Raw genomic sequence first — 21,775 nt, 5'->3', positions numbered from 1 at the left:
TACGCGAAATTTCGTCACAAGACCTCATTATAAATATCAGTTTGCTGTTATACGACAAAATTATACATAGAGCGGCGAATAGGCGCCATAAAGTTCACGTACCCCCATCCTGGCGACCTTGGTGCGGTCAAAAACACCGTCCGCCAAGACATTGACCAGTATCGGACGGGTACACCAACACCAGCTGCGGTTACGGTCATTATGGGTGTGTAACCACATTGGGCAATTATTTCTACCACCTTGCACAATTAATATGAACAAAGGAAGTGCTACAGTTACCGTTTTGCGTGTGACACGACATTAAGTGGGTGGCAGTTCATTAATTTAAGGGTTTATGATCTTACCAATCTTGATTTAATATTATTAACTAATTATAACATCATTGTCTAAAGTTAAGTACTAAAAAGCTCGGCCAAAAATACTTTCAATCAAAATCTCAGCTAGTTTCCAAAAATACCGTAATTTTTTGCATGTTTCTTGAGCAACAACTTTTCATTAATTCGTAGTGCAAATTAATCTAGGAAAAGTGAATTGATATTGGCAGTGATTTTTCTTGATGCGAACGCACGTCTCGCGGCAGCGTCGCGTCGGCGGATAGATAGATGGAGGCAATGCGTTTTTTTTAACCGGCATTGGCAGGGCAATGACACTGCGGCCGGTTCACTGCCCGTTCTTGACAGTTCAAATGTTTACACTTGAGCTTTAAATCTAGAAGGATCGCTCGCTTTTCACTTCCGTCGTACAGTATCAGGGATATTGTATACAGCCTTGAACGCGATCAACAAACTTAGATTTACAGTTAATAAAAAGTTGACTCTGTATCGTATCTATTGTTACTTTACAAGTATCCTCTTATCTATACATAACTACTTACTGATAAGTAAATATTATGTATGATTGATTTCAAATTTACAGGTAACTGTTTATTTATTAATACATTTGCCGGCTACAACTTATTTTAGGACTTTTCAACTCGGGCCAGATTCCATAGACCATTTGACTAGTATATTTAAAATTCATGTAACTGAGGCCAGGACGTAATGACAAAATGACATACCTATATGCAGTGTAGAGTATCACCGGCTGGAACAATGGCATGACGAGTTCATCAGACGCGATAATGAGCAGTCCCGCGGGTTCAACAAACTCCCCATTTCACAAAATAATATATACTACGATGTCTGATACTGCTACGCCAGATTCCGCGAGCGTTCCAATCTTTTAATACACTTAAAATTGTGTCGTTTGCAAATATTGAGACGTTGCCAAATCTCTGGTAATGTCAATACATGCTCTCTCTATCTATCTATTTTCAGGTAAACTGCTTGTTAAATCGTAATGAACAAATGTCTTAGCAAAAATGCTTATTACAGAAGGCTTACTTAGAATCTCTTACAATTTGAACTCAAATGAATGAACGAAAGCGAAACAGTCAAAACTATATTGTATGTGTGCTAATGGAGTGAGACCTCACTTCTTTAAACTATTGTAGAGCGGAACAGATTCACTTACTTATAATACATAGCCTTATTTGCAAATAACTTAACAGTACAATTTTAATTCCAGTCTATACGAATAACCAAACCTTTTTTAGGAATAATCTATGGAGAGTTAATTTATTATTCAAGTATCGTAAAACTTTTGTAAAGCACAATGTTGCTTTTTATAGAAACTTTTATTAGGATTCGTCATTGGTTGTGCAGAGCAGGCCATGTTATAGAGAAATAAAAAGTGAAATGGTAACACGTTAGAACCTGTAGAGGTCGGTGACCAAGCCCGAGCTACGGCTCCACACCGAATGGAGACTGGCTCACTCGTCTGATTAGTCATTTTTCTTGCAGCCATCCAAGTGAGTGACTCATGAGGAAAGTACTCAATTACAATATCCCTTGTTCAACATAATCTAAAGTTCGTTAATTTGAATTCCTTAAAAACCGTTGTTTTGTCAAGTACATAGGTACTGTTGTGTCCTATTTTCCCGTCGTAGAAGTGTATGACGCACATTTTCACGCAGCCGGCACACACGACGAATGACGTTCTTCACCTTTGACCGTTTAACTAGTCACGTGTATTTTGTCCTTACGTTACTCCAGATTTTGATCGACCCAATACTTTTATATCTATCGCCTAGTAACGTTGCTGAGTTCAACCAATAAAAAACAATAGATTCATGGCGAAATCTTATTTCAATTCAGTATAATGTCAAGTATTTTTTATGAAATAAAAATCAGTTAAATAAAGTTGCAGTACCTGCAAATAAATACGGATTGCAACAAATATTAATGAACGCAAGTTACATGTAAGTAACAATAAAAAGATGAGGCGAACGAACGCCGAGTAGTTTCTTGCCACCAGGCATTTTTCATACGTTTTGTCCACAGTGTGGGCTGCGTGTGTGTCGGTATAGGTAGCTTGTGTGAAAAACATGAAGTGATGAGGGTGTAGCACCCGCCCCGCGTCGCTCGCGGCTCGCGGGGTGCCGCCGCCGAGGGGAATGTTTTGGACCTGAGTTCAACGCATCCACACGCCACCTGTAGAACATGCCTATACCACTTTACAGTTTTTAAATGGCTAGCAAACGATTCATAATCATTTATATTGAAGGACGAATTTACCTGCAAATTTTAACTTTACATATTTTAGAATATGATGACTTTATTAGACGGTAGAGTCGTCTAATGAATTAGAATTGAATTAAGGAAACCTCATCAGAAGCTACTCACTAAACTATCTATTATTTCTTTCAAATTAAAGCACATCGGGGGGTCAAATATCACCACATTGTTACGGTTCCATAGAACCGTAGGGGTAAAACTATCGTGGGTTCAGTGACCTGGCATGCTTCACAGTTGTCCCTTGGCCTCATGGGGTGCACGCTGCGTACCTCTCTCTCACTCGTTCTTCTACTCGTGCCATCTCATCTTATTTCTTTGTGCGACACAACTTTATGTGTAAGTGTTTTACATTGGCAACAATATTTTTGTTATTTGGCAGCCTTCATAATGGCCATCATATCTTTATTAGATGTTTAAATGAAAAAGGGTTTTTTTATTACCAGCGAAATGAGAGTACACAAAACAAAGAAACGGTTAACAATGGTGAACACAAACAAAGAGAAGGACCAAAGTTTATGCGCATCTTTCCTATGTAAGCTTCGAAACGCAACAAAATAATAGAATTTTCTAAATACTTTGTGTGTGTATTCATGAACTAGTTTTACGTCAATGGTTAAGGTCGTCTTTTAGTAAGCACTTAAAATCCTAATTACATTTAAAGTGGTTTTTATTAGTAAATTCAAAAAAGTATTTCCAATTTGGCAAAAGTAGAGCTTGCAATGAAACGTGACTTCTGCTGATTTATAGAAAAAATAAGATAAAGAATTCGCACAATTTACGGAAGTTACGTTACGGAAATGGTCACATTTTATAACTCTCTTTTTAAACATCCACGTTTTTAAGAGTTTTTATTTGTAAACATACAAGTAGTGGACAAAGCATGTTTTGAAACTTGGCCACCTAGCCTAGCCACGTGAGGATTCATTGCGAGGGCTCCTCCCAAGATCCTCCTACGCCTTTAACTATCATAGGAGAAACTCTACATTTAAAATATATTTCTACCGAGAAGACAACCACAACCATTTGAATCACTTTTCTATTCTTAGCTCATACGTTATCGCTTTGTTAGAAATTATTATAATTATGATTATGCAACAAAGCCCAAAGCTAATGCGTCCCTGCAGACGGTGCGTAGGTACTGGCCTACATTATGATAATCGTAAACGCAGCAACGGACGCGGCACTCACAAACTCCGCATAAAAGTACCGGCCGGCAACACACAGACACACAAGACAGTAACGCAACGCATCTCGTTAAATGGCGTCTTCCTCGTTTGCTTCGTTTCTAGAGCTAGAAGGAGATGACGCGAAAACAACTTATCTGACACTCGTGTGAGTGTGTGCGTGTCTGTAAATAAGGAAGGTCAAGTCGGTGAAACGGACATATTTTGTGCGCTCATGGGCTAAAGAGAGACGCAATGAAAACAAATCAATATTATCATCTCGCGGCGTTTCGCGGGAGAGAGAGACAGCGCAATAACAAACCGGCATTTTGTGCTGGTTCGTTTTATATGTAACTACTAGTATTCAAACATGGACTCTACATTCATGAGATAGAATATAATTTCGATCGAACTCAAGTTGTTTACGGATTCGAAACAAGAACGCAGTCAGTTATTTTCTTGGCGTGCTTGTTGTAGTTTTATTTAATCTACAGTTTAAATATAAAATTAAGTTTACAATGGTATAAATTTACACAGTTTTCGCTTTTTAATAATGTTTGATTAAATAAACACGTAACTCTACATTTTCTTGAAATATTTTTTGAAAATGAGTTCATTCATGTAGATTGTAATTCATGAACAGTATGTAGGTACCTTTAAATATTTTCAGGATAAATTACTTTACTAAAGCATCATGAAAACTATCATTTCGTAGAGACAGCTCTAGTTTATCGACGTTAGATGCATGATTGACTCTACTCAAACATATTTTTACATTTAACTCGAACAAGATGTTATTGAATAAAACCCAACAATTTAGGATACTAGTGTTAATCCTCAGAATCTCTTTCATTTGTATAAAATTTTCAACTATTGACCACATTTGGTTCTATAAGGTTCTAAATCTTTAATTAAAACAAATCTCCTGTCTTTAAACTGTACAAAAGTCAAAGTTGTTTTATATTACCACTGTTCAGAGTTTACTCTATACAGATAGCAGACATGCTCGGATTAGAATAATCAACTAATGTTCATAGGCTATATAAGCAAGTGCACAAATATAACTGCACACTGGCATCGACTACTGCATTGCACACATACAAACTGGGCGGCACGTGTAAGCGTTCAGACGACACACAGACATAAAACGGGGTTATTCAAGCCGTTTTAAAAGAATAGGCCTTTTACTTGCGGAAATATATTATAGAAAAATATTATTTTAAATATTCTTAACAGTTTTAATTAAAACACGAGTTGAAAACGTATTAAAGTTATGTTATTTTATGAAGATTTCGATTTTTTTCCTGCTGAAACTAAATGACGCGTATTACTTTCTCATTGATTTAAAAAAAATCCACAAAATCTTGAATATCTTAGTTTTCTAACCATAATTTATCGTAATGATTACAGAATAACGCACCTCATAAGAATCCTAGCAACGAATCATATTATATCTAAAGAACATAGTAGAACAGCGCAGCAATGCACAATTACATCACTCAATAATTAGTAGGTGTCACTACCTAATAGAAGTAGGAGTTTGTAGTTAACAACTTCGAACAAAGAAAGGCAAAACCACGACCTAAAATATTTACCAAGCAGTTTAACCGATCGATGTTTTAACGCAGTAGAAAGAGAACAACTATTGCTAGGTCAATGGGGCCAATCTGCACTACTGCACAAGTCTTACAGGACGGAAAAATACTGTTATTATATTGCTAAATGACTATTATTACATTTTAAATGTCTTATTTATTTTTATTTCAATTAATTGTCAGTTTAATCCTTTGTTATAAACGTTACAATTTACCTGTTTTCTTTATTTCTAAGAGAAATTGTTATTATACGTACAGTTTTGATGACAAAATGTAGGATAGATTGCGTTCGATCGTTACATAAAATAACGCCTGAAACTGGGTCAGTGGTGCAACGTAGGGAAGGGAGCGTCCTCCTGAAGCGAGACACGCGCATCGACATTCAGGCCCCGGTCCCCTCGTGCCGCACACAAACCACTTTACTATTTACTCGGTATACAATATAATTTTACTGGTTCCGTGAAAAAGCTGGGCGCATCAATAAATCTGATTGATGTTTTAATTTTGGTTGTTGTTTGTAAAGCGGTACTGATAATTATGAAGCTGTAATAAATGATGTAATAGATGCAGAAATAAAAACGAAAAACAAAAGTATCGGAGGATATTACAGTAAATGGATTGATTAGAATATGTTTCGAAGCGCTTAGACTCTACTATTTTATAATTCAAATAGAAATTCATATATGCAAGTTGCGACAAAATTAAATTCTTTAATTAATGAATGGTGCATCATTGAAATTTGTCCTCGAATATAAGACAAAGAAACGCAACCTTCATAGACCACCCTTGGCCCTGGTAGTGCGACCCAGTTGGCGGTCTTCCTCCCCCCTCTCGCTCCCCCTCCCTCACCCTCGCTTCAGCGCTCTACTACCTCGTTCTCTCGTGACCTAACCTACTTTTGAGTGCACCTAATATAGCCTCGCCAGCGTGATCTGGTGCAAAGGCAAGGCCCATAGCGAGGCGAGTTATATTGAAAAGTAATTTTGGTTAAATATACCGTTAGGCATTTTACCGTTTCGATTTTGATTTAGATCGTAGCGTCCAACAACCCCTTATAAATATGTAATCATGAACTTTTAGATGCCTACATATATTTACATGCAAAGATTTTTATATGCTCACGTAGTAACGCTGATAGTTGCTTACTATTGCAAAAGTCATCAGTTTTCTTACAGAACAAGCAAGTAAATGCATATTTTTCTGTGACAACTTTCCAAGGCAACTCGAATAATATTAGGCGGCAATGAATGTCACTTTCTTGTAGATAACTAAAAGCTAAGTAGAACAATGCGATATGCTTAATGTGTGTAGTAGATTAGCAAATGCAACATAGCAACAGAACAGTAAACCGTGGTATGTATTGTATGAGTGTATATGTAGCTGAGCCCGGTCGGCCGAAATAATGTGGCATTGGGTAGAAGGTCGGTGCAGAAACTTTGGCAAGACACGCCAACCGCGGCCCCGCGCGTTTGCCTCGTCACGCCTCACTAACACTTAGGGCTGTCTCTGTACTAGTCCACTATTTATAAAGTGATCCAAGTACTTAGATGACCACCAGGGCCACCGAAGTAACGTAATTACAATAAAAAACTGTAATTCCGTTCCAATATTTTGTTGCTACCTTTTCATGTTTCCATAGATTCAATATATCTAATAGAGTAAGTAGGTACGGATACTCCTACGTTAATAGGTTGTGTGTAATGTTTTTATCTAATACTATGATATAGATGTATACAGCCAGTATAAGCCGCGTGTAATGTTAAATGGCAGTGGCGTCGGTGCAGGAGGGCGCTCGTACCGCTGGCGCGCGACGTACGCAAGGCCACGGCCTAGAGGCGCTTCCGTCTCCGCTACATCATCGCTCGATTTTACTGTTTAAATACTACCAGCCTTACCTTCTACTATTAACCAACAAACAACTGTATTTTAATTTCTTATTAAGTACTGTCATTATGTCTTATTATTGAAAATTCTTCTAATATACTAAATTAGATATTTGATTGTTTCAGATCAACAGTGTCGTGTTCGTGTGTACCTGGCGAGGATGTGGGTACAACACCAACACTTGCGCAGCTATTGAGGCACACATCAGGAATACACATTTGGGGTTGGTATTTTTCAATATAAGACATAGATTACCATTTCATATTTTCAGCTCTACCAATTATAAACACATTACAGTTCATAGAGACAACTGCCTTATTCCGTATAGGTACTTTCAATATGTTTATTTTGTAAAAACCTTGAAGATGAAAGAACATTCATAATTAATATATACATATGACCTATTTAAAATATATTTGTTTTACGCATATTATTGTAAATTACGTTAAATCCGTGATGTCATATCTTAATCTGGAATGCAACTAGTAGATAAACGTTCAAATAATATATGTAATGCAATAGTCACGTGTAAGAAGGTCACGTGCAGGCTCTTAATGCACGTGCTAGGTGCAATAATAATTGCGCAACGCCAACAAGCCAGCTGGCAAGGTTACTGAGTGCGCCGCTAACATCTCATTTCCTGTATTCGCGAAGAAAGCATTATCAATCAGATGTACGCGTGTAACAAAATACACCTACAGACTGAATACTGAATATTATAATAAGATTCATTTACATTGTAATATGTACTATAACCGTGATAGATCTGCTAATAGATAGTTTTAGACATCCTCGATGATCCAGACATCTGAATAATGAGTTTGATTTTCATAAAGGATTATATGTGTGTAGGTATACCATAAGTAGAGATGTAGAGTTATGTAATAACTTAACTGAGTAGTAGGAAAATAGACGCAATTATTAAATTACATGAGTTCCAAATCGAACGTAGACGTATCACCGACCTTCGTACCTTAGTAGTGTATTTAGCATAAAGTACTTAGAGAACGCTGAAAGGCCGGCCCTTGCTGACCCGGAAGCGGCGAGGCTTCGCGACAAGGTTGATAGCAACACAATCCCGCCCGCGCCCGCGCCCGCGCGCGCAAGGTCACCTGCCACCGCCCGCCACTTACGTAACCCTGCCCTACTGTTCTCTCATTATACCTATTCTGATGATACACATATTCTACACTACCGATCTTAACCGACCATAATATGTCCTGAATCGTGTACAACTACCTACTTACTGTGTACGATGACTTGTATTTTACGAGGAAAATGTACACCCAAGAAGTACACAATATAAGACAGACGTCCTCACAGATGAACATGACATGTTAATAGATAAAATAATAATATATGATATGAAGCAAAGGCTTCTGACAAACTGTAAACAACGTTGAGTCGTTTACCTTGGGCGGTCCGTGGTGATATTTTAAGATTGAGTTAACTAATCTTAATTTGTTTGTGTTCGTCTGTTTGCAGGCCAAAGAAGGAAGGTGACAGTGATCATGAGGAGGAGTTTTATTATACTGAGAGGGAGGTGGCAGCCCCCGCGCCGCCGCCCACTCTCTCCCATCGAGACATGTGCCGCCCGCCACACGAGGATCCTGAGTATCAACGACAGCTAGTAGGCTCCTACAGGTACCTACAATACCTACCTTTACAGTCAATTAATAAATCCTCGAGTACAATGATAAATATTTTATAGTAAAGGCGATATTGACGATTAAACTATATGTTTTCAGACAAGGACTGCTCTCTATCCAGAATGGATCTGCGAGACCAATAAGCATTCCCGTTACTCATCCCTGGTCTAACTCACATTCACCGGTAAGTTTTCTTTAATTTAAAAACCATTCCTAAGTAGACTTATAATGTTAGAGTACAATCTTATGTAATAAATATTACTTTTCAGAAACATATGCGGTTATCAGTAGCAAGCGGATCCCCCGGCAGCCCAGGGCGGCGGCCTCGCTCAGACAACAAGAAGTGTCGTAAGGTGTACGGCATGGACCAGCGCGATCTCTGGTGTACTCAGTGCAAATGGAAAAAAGCGTGTACGCGTTTTGGCGACTAGCGCATGCGCCGCTCGCACGCGTATACGCGGCCAGTGCATCTCAAATGAATACAGTAGGTACATACTGTACATAGCTGTGTACCCGAACTGACAAGAGACGTTGTACAGATTATTCGCTAAGTGCGAGAACTATTCCGTGTGGGAGGCGTGATTGAATTTTAGTTGTAAGAAAATATATTATGAATGAAAGTTTTATTTAATATAAGCAGAGATGGATAAAATTTAATTATATTGGATACTATAAAAATTTAAAGGAGACATATTTTTGCTCTTTATATGTGGCTCGTATTTTGACTGCATAATGGACATTGCCCACGTATTTTTGTAGCGCAGTAGATTCGCCTTAACTGTGACGTGCATGTGGAATGCAAAATGATGTGTCGCTCTCGGGCGGAGACTGTGAATATTAGGATTATATAGTTGTAAGTTTAGACTGATGCGAACAGTGTGACAATATTTATTATTGCGGTTACACATTCTTAAATAACTGAACATATCCCTACCAGCACACATAGCATTAAGGGGTTAATACCTATGTACGGCAGTCTCGTAGGTGTGTTACATCCATATAATGACATTTCACCTATTTCTAATTATTTATTTTCTGAAAAATATATTTTATATTAGTTGATTGCTGAACTAGAACATATTTTTCAGTTAAAACAATATTTTATGATAATGTTTATGTGAAAGGTCAGTCAATTCCGTCCACATTTTCGAATGTGCTACATCGATTGTTTGTTGACCACAGTCGCTAACAAATATTTTCACACTGTTTCATAAATTGAGTATGCCATTGCCTGCTCTATAATTATTCGACTGTATACAGTTATTCCGGTCGAAAATACTTCAGTGATATTAATCACGAGATAAATGTATATTGACTGACTTATTAGATGATAAGAAATATAAATTATAATATATGAATTAGCCTCGTAAGTTATCTCAGATTCGACGAAAAGACTACAAAACATGTTTAGACTTAAATTTTTATGAACATATCTGTGTTGTATACAAAGATGGTCCTACTAGAACAAGGAGACAATACTCAAGAGTTGCTCGCGTCGCGTGCTGCGGACGAGCTGACACCGAGGAGAGGCCCCGCCCCGCGCGGGGACTGCGCACAGCACGCGCTACGACAGTACTGCGGGACAGGACGATACTGGACGGTAACATCACACACACTGTACATATGGAATTTGATTAAAAACATGCATTCGTTGCATTCAAGAAGTTCAAAAGAACGAATTCTTCTAACGGCAGTAGCCAAGGCCTAATTATAACGGCGGAGATACGAGAGACGTTATATACGTCTTAAATGTTAAAAACTTCTAATAAGATAAAGGATCTACGGGTTCTAAATATCTAAATTACTTGGATTTCTTCTTCACGTACAGTTGAGGGGTGAAGTGTAATGAGGGCAATGAGGGACACGAAAGGAAAACAGAGGGAAGGCAATTGCGAGCTGCAATATTACTTTTAAGTATTACTGATTAAAATTGTAAATAATAATTATTAAATAGCGAATTATATATGAAAGATATTATTCTGTATCTACCTATTTAAAAAATAAAAGCAATGTTTGGATGTGTACATAAAACTATAATTATAGAAATATTATTATTGTTACTTAAATGTGATCGTTTAAATCGAAAAGTTTTGTACTGCTACGTAATAAAATTATAAGAAGTAGATATTAATTAAATATTGTAATTAGTTACAACAGATGCGATTAGTTTTGTTTAGTCGGAATACATCACGGCGAGATATTTATAATTCGATAGTTACCAAGCCTCGACGTTGGTATATAATTAAATGATAAGTATTACACAATCACAAACTATATTTTTCTATAAATCAGTAACAGTCAATACTCCAGGAATAGGCCCATGGGTACCTAAGTAATAACTTAAAATGTGCCAATCTTACATAGTGTGTAGGTCCTTCTACACGGCTAACTGAAACACTTAGATGTAACACACGTTGTGTTCTATGTTTGCATCGTTTGTACTATGAGATAAGTAAATCTATCTAATCTCGGGTGCTCTAATACAAATATAACGCACATTTGAAGTAACCGCGTGCCAGGTTCCGTGCCTCTTCACAGATTTTTACACGAACGTTGTTAAACTGCATGAACGAGTACTGATATTAAAACAATTACCAATACGTAAGACAAAAAGCATCAATTTAATCTCAGCGATATATTTTTTTAACAAACGCATACTAGATCTGATTAAATGACTAGTACATAATAATATGTAATATTATGTACAATAATATATTTATTGAGAACCAATGTGGGCATCACAATTTTTTGAGATACCAAATGGGATCATTCATATAAGTACATAGCATTTCTTGCCAAATTATTAATTTGATGGTAATATCATTCAGGTGCTTGATTTCATTTTTAAATATTTGGCTGCCGTGCTAACATAATATTATTTTACGTGATGTACCTGCAAATTTTACCAAATATATATAAATATATATATTAATTGCAATATTGGTTGTGATAAAGCATCATAAAGTTGTCATACATAGCAAAATATCAATGTACGACACATATTAAACTCCGCTCTCCAAACCAAAAGATCACTAATGTATAGTCGTAAGCAACAACTCAGCTAGCGATTTGACAACTGCCATATTGTAAGGATCTAGAATATAACTGCAGCTTAGATTAAAACGTAGCTCTTAGTTGTACTTTAAGTTGAAGTCATAATAATAGTATTTAATAATGTTAGGTACAATAAAATGTATTACGTATACTTAGTTAAAGTTTGTTATATCACACATGTGAACTCGTGTACAATATGTACATACCTCTAGTTATGTTCTTATATCACATCAATCACATCTATATGAATAAGTAAAGTTCTTCACAAACCCCATTTTTAGTTGCTTTATTTTGTGTATTTAGCAACTAGTCATGAGTCTTCTGTTTACGCAGTTTACATTTTGTACTGAGTACGTTCAAGGCACCTAGGCGCCTCTGGCTATTATTTAAAAAAATCGGAATACAAACGTTTCTTTAGATATCGCTTTTTTTGGCGAGTATTTAGGAACACTTCTTTGAAGAAAACACCACGTTCAGTATAAATCAATGTTTATTCCAGTTCTTACAAACACACCTTTACATATGTAACACACTCTTACACAACACACTTTACACACTACACTTTTACACGGATTCCAGCTTACTAGTTTTCAGTTCGAAAGCTGTCGACCGACTGCTTGTCGCATCCGTTCATGCCCCACACCTCGATCCCCCTCCACTTAATAATCGAGAGTAGTGGGAATGGAAGTGACGTGCGCGCTGTCGGTATAGCCAATGAATAATTTGAGTGTCAATTAAATATTTCTTGTAATAATTAAATGTTTAGTATTAATTAAATCACATTAGTATTTACTAAACCAAAAATATGACATTCGGCCATCCGACAACGTGCTGCCACCTGGCGCACGTATTTACAATTTTCTAATTACTAACATAACTAAGACAGTACACAGTTATGTTTAGGTTACAACAATAATTAATTAAATAAAAATATGACATTCGGTCGTTTAAATACGAATACGAAATAAACACCGAATAAAGAGAAAATACAAAATAAAATGATGAAATACATCTTTACACGCAAGTTGATAAAGTGCTATATTCACATCAATTTTACAATATATTTATGAAATTATTACTCTACCATACTCTACATAGCTATTTATGTTTATTTAAAAAAATATAACAACTAAATTAAAATTGAAATAAGCATCTGAATCAACAATAACAAAATGAGTAATTGAGCAAAGCTGGTCTATTCGCTATTACTAGAGCTACTTTCATTAGTATCATACAATTCCAAACTTTTTATATTAATCCAAGGGCGAATCCTATCGGCAGCAATAACAGTACTATAGGGTTTTCCCTTTTTATTAAAACCAGGTACATCAGTAATCTTATATCGATCATTGCCGAGAACCTCTGTAACTTTGTAAGGGCCTATAAACTTCGACAGAAGCTTAGTGCTGTTTTTATTATTATCAAAGTTATTTCGAGCTATCTTCACCAAATCGCCTAATTCGTATTTAGGTGCTGGAACACGGTTCGCGTCATACTTTTGTTTTTGTTTTAACTGTTCTTTTTGGATGTTAACGCTAACTTCATCTCTAATTTTTTGAGCATCTGAATTGTCATTTTGTTCATTTATACCATCCATAAGTTTGTTTGTCAAAGCATCACGCAACCGGATTCCAAACATAGCCTCTGTCGCAGTTTTCTGTGTAGAGGCATTAATAGTATTGTTAATGCCCCACTGAACCTTACCAAGACATTTGTCCCAGTCTCGCTCATGGCTCAAGAAATTCTGGGCAGACAGAGAGTTCAATATGTTTTGATTGAATCGCTCGGCCTGGCCATTAGCCCTGGGACAAGCGACTGCGTTTAACACGTGTTTTATTCCATGCAACTCACAAAATCTCTTAAAATCTGCAGAGGTAAAACTAGTTCCACGGTCAGATACTATTCGAGCAGGGGAACAAAAATCGGAAAAAAGTTTGTCTAACACTTTGATAGTGGTTTTAGTTTTCACGTTACGAACAGCTCTCACGAATACATATTTTGTAAACGCATCAACGATGGTCAAAATGTGGGTATTGCCGTCTTTGCTCTTCACAAATGGACCCAAGTGGTCTATGTGAAGAGTATGAAAAGGGATGTTAATCTTTTCGATTGGATACAAGTGACCAGTTTTCTGTTTTGCGGCACTGTCTTTATTATAAGCACATTCTAAACAGGCGGCGACATACTTTTTTACAAATTTGCGCAACTTAGGGAACCAGTATTGGTTTTGGATCTTTTCTAACGTTTTTGTGTATCCGAGGTGCCCAATTTCATCGTGATTTGCGCGACAGATTTGCCATCGAGCACTACGGGGAACTACCAAACATAATCTATCGTCAATCTTCCTATAAACAGTGTGGTTCTTTACAACGTAGTTTTGTCTAATGTCTTTGCATTCTGGGTCGTCGTCTGGTTTAAGTATTTTATGTATTCGTGCAATGTCAGGGTCTGCTATTTGTAAAGTCAGTAGCCAATTGTCTTTTTCAATGTGGTATACATTAGTCAAGGGATTGTCATCTGCTCCCACCGACAGCTCAGTGTTCCGACTTAAAGCGTCTACGTGTGCCATTTGCACGCCTGGGCGATATTCAATATCAAAAGTAAATTCACTGATTTGTAGCCACCAACGAGCTATCCGCGGGATCAGATCCCGCTTGGTCAATGTGGTCCTGAGAGCAGCGCAGTCTGTAAAGATTTTAAAATGTAACCCCAAGAGATATACTCGAAACTTCTTAAGAGAACTAACAACAGCCAGTGTCTCCAATTCGTAGGAGTGTAAGTGCTTTTCTTCTGGGGTTGTTTGTCGGCTGAAGTAGCACACGGGCTTTAAAACTCGTGTATCTCTTTGCCATTGCATGAGTATACCTCCTACGCCCAGAGAACTGGCGTCGGTATGCAGTTCAGTCTCCAAAGTAGGGTCATATAAGGCTAGGACCGGTCGACTCGTAAGTTTTTCCTTTAGAAGAGAAAAAGCACTATTCTGTACATCGGCCCACTGCCATACCGCATCCTTTCTAAGAAGTGAAGATAATGGACGTGCAATTTCTCCATAACCTTGTATAAATTTGCGGAAGTAGCCTGTTAGGCCAAGAAATTGGCGTACTTCATGGATATTACGTGGAATAGGGAACTCTTTAACAGCCAATATTTTGGCTTCACTTGGCTGAATGCCTTTAGAAGAAATATCATAATCGAGATAATTAACTGTAGTATCGAAAAATCGACATTTGGCAAGTTTGAGAGTGAGACCGTACTGCCTGAAAAGCTTCAATACGTCTTCAAGACGCAAAAACATCTCTTCTACGTCCTTAGCCGGTATTAGGACATCGTCAAGATATGCTAATGCGTATTCGAAACGCCTGTTACCAAGGATCTTGTTGATCATCCTTTGAAATACGGCCGGAGCATTCGACAGCCCGAAGGGCATTCTCTTAAATTCATAATGCCCATCGGGCGTGATAAAGCCAGTAAGGTGCTGGCTCCCTTCATCCATTGGTATTTGGTAATACCCGGAAGCCAGATCAAGGGTCGTGAAAAAATTGTTCCCACTAAGGTTAGAAATTTGGTCGTCAATGAGGGGTAGAGGGAAGCGATCCTTAACGGTCTTATTGTTTAAGGCCCTAAAGTCTACGCACAGTCTCATCTCTCCCGATTTCTTTTTTACCATTAAGATTGGACTCGCGTAGTCGGAAGTAGATTCTTGAATTATATCATTCTGAAGCAACTCGTCTATCATCTCCCTAACCTGCTCACGTTCTGAATGAGACAAACGATATGGTCGGTATATAATCGGCTTATGGTCCAAAAGTTCAATTTTCATTTTGAAATCAGTCGCACACCCTATCTCATTCAAATTAGTTGCGAAACAGTCACGATAACTTTGCAAGAGATAATACAACCGTTCTACTTGTTTAACATCAAGTCCCGGACCCGTTTTTATATCTGTTTTGTCTAAAGGCTTTACATTGGGGTCGTCAGTCATAACTCTCTTAACTTGATGCACGTTCTGTTCAACAAAAGGAAGAGCCCTTGCTATCAAAGAGTCCTTAGACAGGGTTAACAAATGGTGAGATAGATTAGAGATAACCACGTGACCTCTACCTTCATTAACATGATATGCTCCTTGAAATAAACTGTATTCCTTACCAGGCTCAGATGTATTATATCCTGCAACATATATATCACCAGTATAGTTTGAACGAGTGTGAAAGGAAATAACAGTAGTATTTGATATTTCTACAGTGGATGTAATGTAGAGCTCTAATTGCCTATCGTCTGTGTCATAACTGTCTTGAGTCGGGGTTGCGTAAAATCGTAATGCTTTACTATCCTTCAGAACTGTAAGAAATGGCAATTCTGTGAAGTTTTGGCCAACTAACAGAGATGTTTGTAAGTACACATCATCAACGACTAAAACCTCTACACTTGATTCGATTTCATCGATTTTTAAGCAAATAGTTGCTTTGTACAATGGAATAACCGAAGATTGGCCAAAGCCTCTCACAACTGGAATGTCATTTGTCTTTCTGTCCAACTTTAGTTTCTCCGCATCAGATCCGCGCATAAGTGTACATTCGCTACCAAAGTCAATATAAGCGTCATAGACAACATCGTTCACGGTTGCCTTCTTTAAAAACTTGTCATGATTATCACTAGTCGTGTCTATTTTTAAAGTCTTCTTTTCAGAAATATGATTTGTCCCATTGCTAGCCCCAAAATCCCGTAAATTGATGGGGTCGAGTTTACAACTGTCATTGTCATGTCCAAGTCTTCTACAAACTTTACATCTGGTCAGAGGCTTGGTACATCTATAATAAGGATGACCTCTTGTATGACAATTGTAGCATACCACAGCAGAGGAACTGTTCGTGTTTGAATTCGAGGAGTTAGAGTTGTCAGCGACAGTAGTTTTCTGATTGGTACGACTTTGGAACCGATTAGTGGACATTGGTAAAGATTTTTGAGCAGAAAGAAATTTAAGCAAATCTTCTGGTTCGGTACAGTTTTGAGCCTGAGCCCCATTCCGAATAGATCTGTCCGTAATGCCGTGTACAATGCAATCCACTGCCTTCTTGCCAGATATCTCACATCGATTTAATAGAGTCAATTTGTCGTAAAAGTATTCTCGTAGATTCTCATCGATACGTGAAGTGCGGCTTAACATCTCTTCTAAAAGGCGACCATAATTATCTTCACTTGGGAAGGCCTTTCGAAGTTTTGCCTGCCACTCACTCCAAGTATATACAACCGTTGGCAAGGCCTCATACCATTTCTTTGCTAAGCCCACTAATTTTTGAAGGGAAAAATGGATAGTCTGCCTCTCATCCCATCCATATATGGATGCGCATTCATTGACTTTTCGAAGCCAGCATTCCATGGTTTGAGCCCTATTACAAGGATCATACTCCGGGACAACATTGTTCAAATTGTTGCTATTAAACATAGTTCGCTTACTCGAGTCTCCAGTCAATGTTTTAAAGAGCTCCATCACATAGCGAGTCGACAGCTTACCGGACACCCTCCTCGACTTGCGAGGAATGGCTTCATCTCCACTGGAAGACGACGACGAAGTGGATGTACTTCTCCTGCGTCGTTTAGTCTTCTTGACCCGTTTTCTTTTAGTCGCAGGCAGGGGCGGCGTGCCCGGTTCATCATCAGATGCCATCACTTATCGCACTGAAACATGATGAAGAAAATTCGACACAAACTGTTTTTGTACCATCACATCACGCATAAAAAAAAACATCAATGATTAGCTAGATATTAATAAGAAATACCATTTCTTGAATTTAAAATTAGCTTTCGGGTCTTAAAATCGGGAATAGGTTATTTAAATTATGACAGCAAATATAAGTTAAAACGGAAAACATATTCACATAAAATGTAGCCGTAAACATTTTCAAAAATAAAACTAAACTCTAGTGGAAAACATATCCACCAAAAAGTTAAGGTAGACATCACAACTAAACCCTAGTCTAGCGGAAAATATATCCACCTAAACTCTAGACAAGCAGAAAACATATCCGCTAATACCCTAGCCTAGCGGAAAACATATCCGCCTATCCTCCAATGGAAAACGTATCCATCAATAGTATGGAAAACATATCCATGCATAGTATGGAAAACATATCCATCCATAGTATGGAAAACATATCCATCCATAGTATGGAAAACATATCCGTCAATAGTATGGAAAACATATCCATAACAAACTAAACCATAGCCCAGCGGAAAGCATATCCGCTTAAACCCTAGCATGGTGGAAAACATATCCACCAAATAGTATGGAATACATAACCAACTAAACCCTAGCCTAGCGGAAAACATATCCGCTTAAACCCTAGCATGGTGGAAAACATATCCACCAAAAGTAGCGACAAACATATCCTTCCTAAATACAGCGGCAATCCTCCACATTGTATCAGAAACAGATGGGAATTATACCACCCTAAATACTTGAAACATGTATACTACTCTTTTTTTTTTTTTTTTTTTTTTTTGATTAATTTAGTCTTTGTGGATTAAAAGAGTATTAGATAAATATTACATACCTTGTTAGGTGATCCCACTTCTGAAGTTTGAAGAAAACACCACGTTCAGTATAAATCAATGTTTATTCCAGTTCTTACAAACACACCTTTACATATGTAACACACTCTTACACAACACACTTTACACACTACACTTTTACACGGATTCCAGCTTACTAGTTTTCAGTTCGAAAGCTGTCGACCGACTGCTTGTCGCATCCGTTCATGCCCCACACCTCGATCCCCCTCCACTTAATAATCGAGAGTAGTGGGAATGGAAGTGACGTGCGCGCTGTCGGTATAGCCAATGAATAATTTGAGTGTCAATTAAATATTTCTTGTAATAATTAAATGTTTAGTATTAATTAAATCACATTAGTATTTACTAAACCAAAAATATGACACTTCAGAGATAGACTAATGAAAATGTGATTAACGTTGGGCTATACGCAACAATGATCTAGATGCTGCAATTAGTTATTGCCAATGAAGTCCACAGAACGCCACATGTCATGGCATGCTAGTTTCATATACACGCATAAATACGACGCCGATCTCAATTTTATTTTCGAAGCTATTAGGGTTACGTTTAGGAACATAATTCATAGAACATTTCTTATTTTATATAAATTATAATAGATTATAGATGAAGTTTTATTATTATAAATAAAGACACTTTATTTTTTTTATCTAAGTGATTTGTAAATATTTTAACGTAACGTACTAATTTATTTAGCCAAAATTTTTGCTCAATTTTGTATGCACTCAACACCAAAGTCATAATACTAAACAAGAAACAACATATCAGTACAAAAAGCATAATTAAAATTATTCTTTTACATACTTGTTTACACTCATTCGATACTCATTGTGTTTTTGGTTTCCAGAATACCATACCTTACGTAGTAATAAAACGTACATACACATTCAAAATAACATTATAGTGATCTACGATTATGCTAACATGCTTACAGTAGATACATCCACACTCTACGGAACAAATGTGACCGCTCTATCTAACTAAAATATAGCAATATATAAGTCCCCAAATGCTTTATCTAGAAAGCAAAGGTTTAGATTATGATATCCATAAACAAATCAAAGGAAATCAAAGTGTTTGCATACATATTATTTTAGTTTTGTTTTATTTATGCCCACATTATGACGGAAAGTATTCATTCATATGCGTTTGTGAATATTTGCATGCGATCTTAATATACCTAATTTTATTTTTAAATTTATCTACTTTAGATAGGTACCTACCCACTCTACACAAGAGTTTTACAGAATGGTTAATTCATTTATTTTCTGTCAAATGTATTGAAACAGAATAATCATTTATGTAAATATGTAAATTCGCAATTTATTAAGATATTGAATAGTATCAGGTATTACGAGAAATTGTATTTTCGTGCTATCGGTAGGTTCTTAAAATCTGCGAACCAGAATGTACCAAATAATTGAACATCAACATTGTAATATTCAAGTTGTACCTTCTATAGATGAGTAGCATATTTACTTAAATATATAACAATGTTATTCTAAATAATATCATATATCACGTGAATTTAAGACACACTGCAACATATTCAAAATGTATATTTAAAAGTTAAACTTCAGTTGATTGGTACCTAACTATAGCACGTACCTATATGTCTGTATACATATTTTACCATACTTTTAATAGTATATATACTTAATAGATTTACGGCACTATTATTTCATATTATTAGTATGTATATCATCCATAATGTTATTGTTACTTGTGTACGTCTCATTTTTTTATATTTTCTGAAAATCATATTTAAGTACTAATGTTTGATTTCAACATACAATACCCATTATATATTTTGCAATTCCGATGAAGTTCATTTATCATTATGTGGGCAATAATAGTTTATGAAAATATGTCTCCTGTCTTTATAAGTAGAAAACGAGTTAAGCACTATGCAAGAATATTATGTATTATTATTTTGACGTGTCCTACATTAACTACCGCGCAATGAGCCTTTTTTTCACAGATGTTTCAATAATTGACGAATACATTGTAAGGTTATTTTTATGCAACAAACAATATTTTAATTCGTAACGTAGGTAATATTAGTTAGCATTTTGAAACATTTCAATTGAAAGAAAGGTTCATCAAGAAACACGACTGAAGCAGACATCGTCAACTTTGAATTGTTATGTAGAATTGTTGTGTCTGTATATTGAAACCGCTGTAATTAAATAATATAACTTGATATAACGCAAATAATGTAAGAAAGAAAGAGCTAAACTGTATCACAACACTTGTTGAAAATATTGTACGTGTCATGTTTACGTAGAATTTCGATAGTTTAAAAATAATTAACTCTGGGAAAGTCAAATATTGTGTAATATATCTACAAATGTAAGTAAGTGAGTTAAACACTGCCTATTTTGTAATTCACGCATCTTTAGGCAATAACTTCGCAATCTTGTTAATTATATGACACGTCAGTTACACTATTGGTGTTCCAATACTATAGAATTTATGTTCTAAAATAATACCTGGTTTCACTGTTGTTGTATCTAAAGAAGTAATTACCTATGGTAAGATAAACACACCTCCTGTGTCTCGAATAATATCCGACAGCTATAACCTAAAGATTAGACATTTAAACGCTAGGTATTATTTTAACACAATCAGAATGCCTTAAGTGACATCGTGTAGTCGCCAACCCGTTAATGAGGTCACATAGATGTACCGCACAAATCCTACGTTTTCAGCAGTAGTTTATTGCACACTCGAACTAACAAATGAGATGTCTTAAAACCCTATGTTTGTGCGACACATCTAATACTGATACCAGGTATATAACTGTGGTATTAAATATTATTTACCCAAATGTTACTTAAGCAAATGTTAAGCCAGTATATGTTAATGCAGAGATCGTGTAGGTAAATCGTCTAGGTTTCTTGTTAAGAGCCGGTGGATGCATCGATACGTCGTTATTAATGGTTACCAGTAGTTTTAAGGTTGCAACATGATCAAAGGTGTTGATTATCTCTCGATAGATATATTTTCATATTTAGTTGTCAATATCACAGCAGTTTTTACCTAGACTGTCAGCTCCCTTTCGTCATTATGTTCATCTCTTACAGCCGCCTACATAATGGTTATTAGTTTTCCTCATACACATCGACGATTTATGGTAGAAACTAGCTGGCAGTTATTCTACTGTGATATTAATAATTTTATTTATTATTTTCTAAATTATTATTTATAATTATAATGTTGAATGTGAGCAGAGCGTGTTATAT

At 36.5% G+C, this 21,775-nt stretch overlaps 1 protein-coding gene across 1 annotated transcript in view; it reads left to right on the top strand.

The window, feature by feature from the left end:
* The window catches only part of Glut4EF (Glucose transporter 4 enhancer factor), a 44,768-nt gene extending 32,393 nt beyond the window's left edge, over nt 1–12,375 (top strand). Inside the window, exons 5-8 of the mRNA XM_076126005.1 lie at nt 7,383–7,480; nt 8,743–8,901; nt 9,006–9,090; nt 9,176–12,375. Of these exons, the coding sequence (XP_075982120.1) occupies nt 7,383–7,480; nt 8,743–8,901; nt 9,006–9,090; nt 9,176–9,337 (504 nt within the window). The 3' untranslated portion in view covers nt 9,338–12,375. The remainder of the gene's footprint in view (nt 1–7,382; nt 7,481–8,742; nt 8,902–9,005; nt 9,091–9,175) is intronic.
* Nucleotides 12,376–21,775: the final 9,400 nt, after the last annotated feature.

This window comes from Anticarsia gemmatalis, chromosome 2 (genome assembly GCF_050436995.1).
Source record: "Anticarsia gemmatalis isolate Benzon Research Colony breed Stoneville strain chromosome 2, ilAntGemm2 primary, whole genome shotgun sequence".
NCBI lineage: Eukaryota > Metazoa > Arthropoda > Insecta > Lepidoptera > Erebidae > Anticarsia > Anticarsia gemmatalis.
The sequence above is the reverse complement of the archived record's forward strand: the minus strand, read 5'-3'. Positions and strand labels throughout refer to the sequence as shown.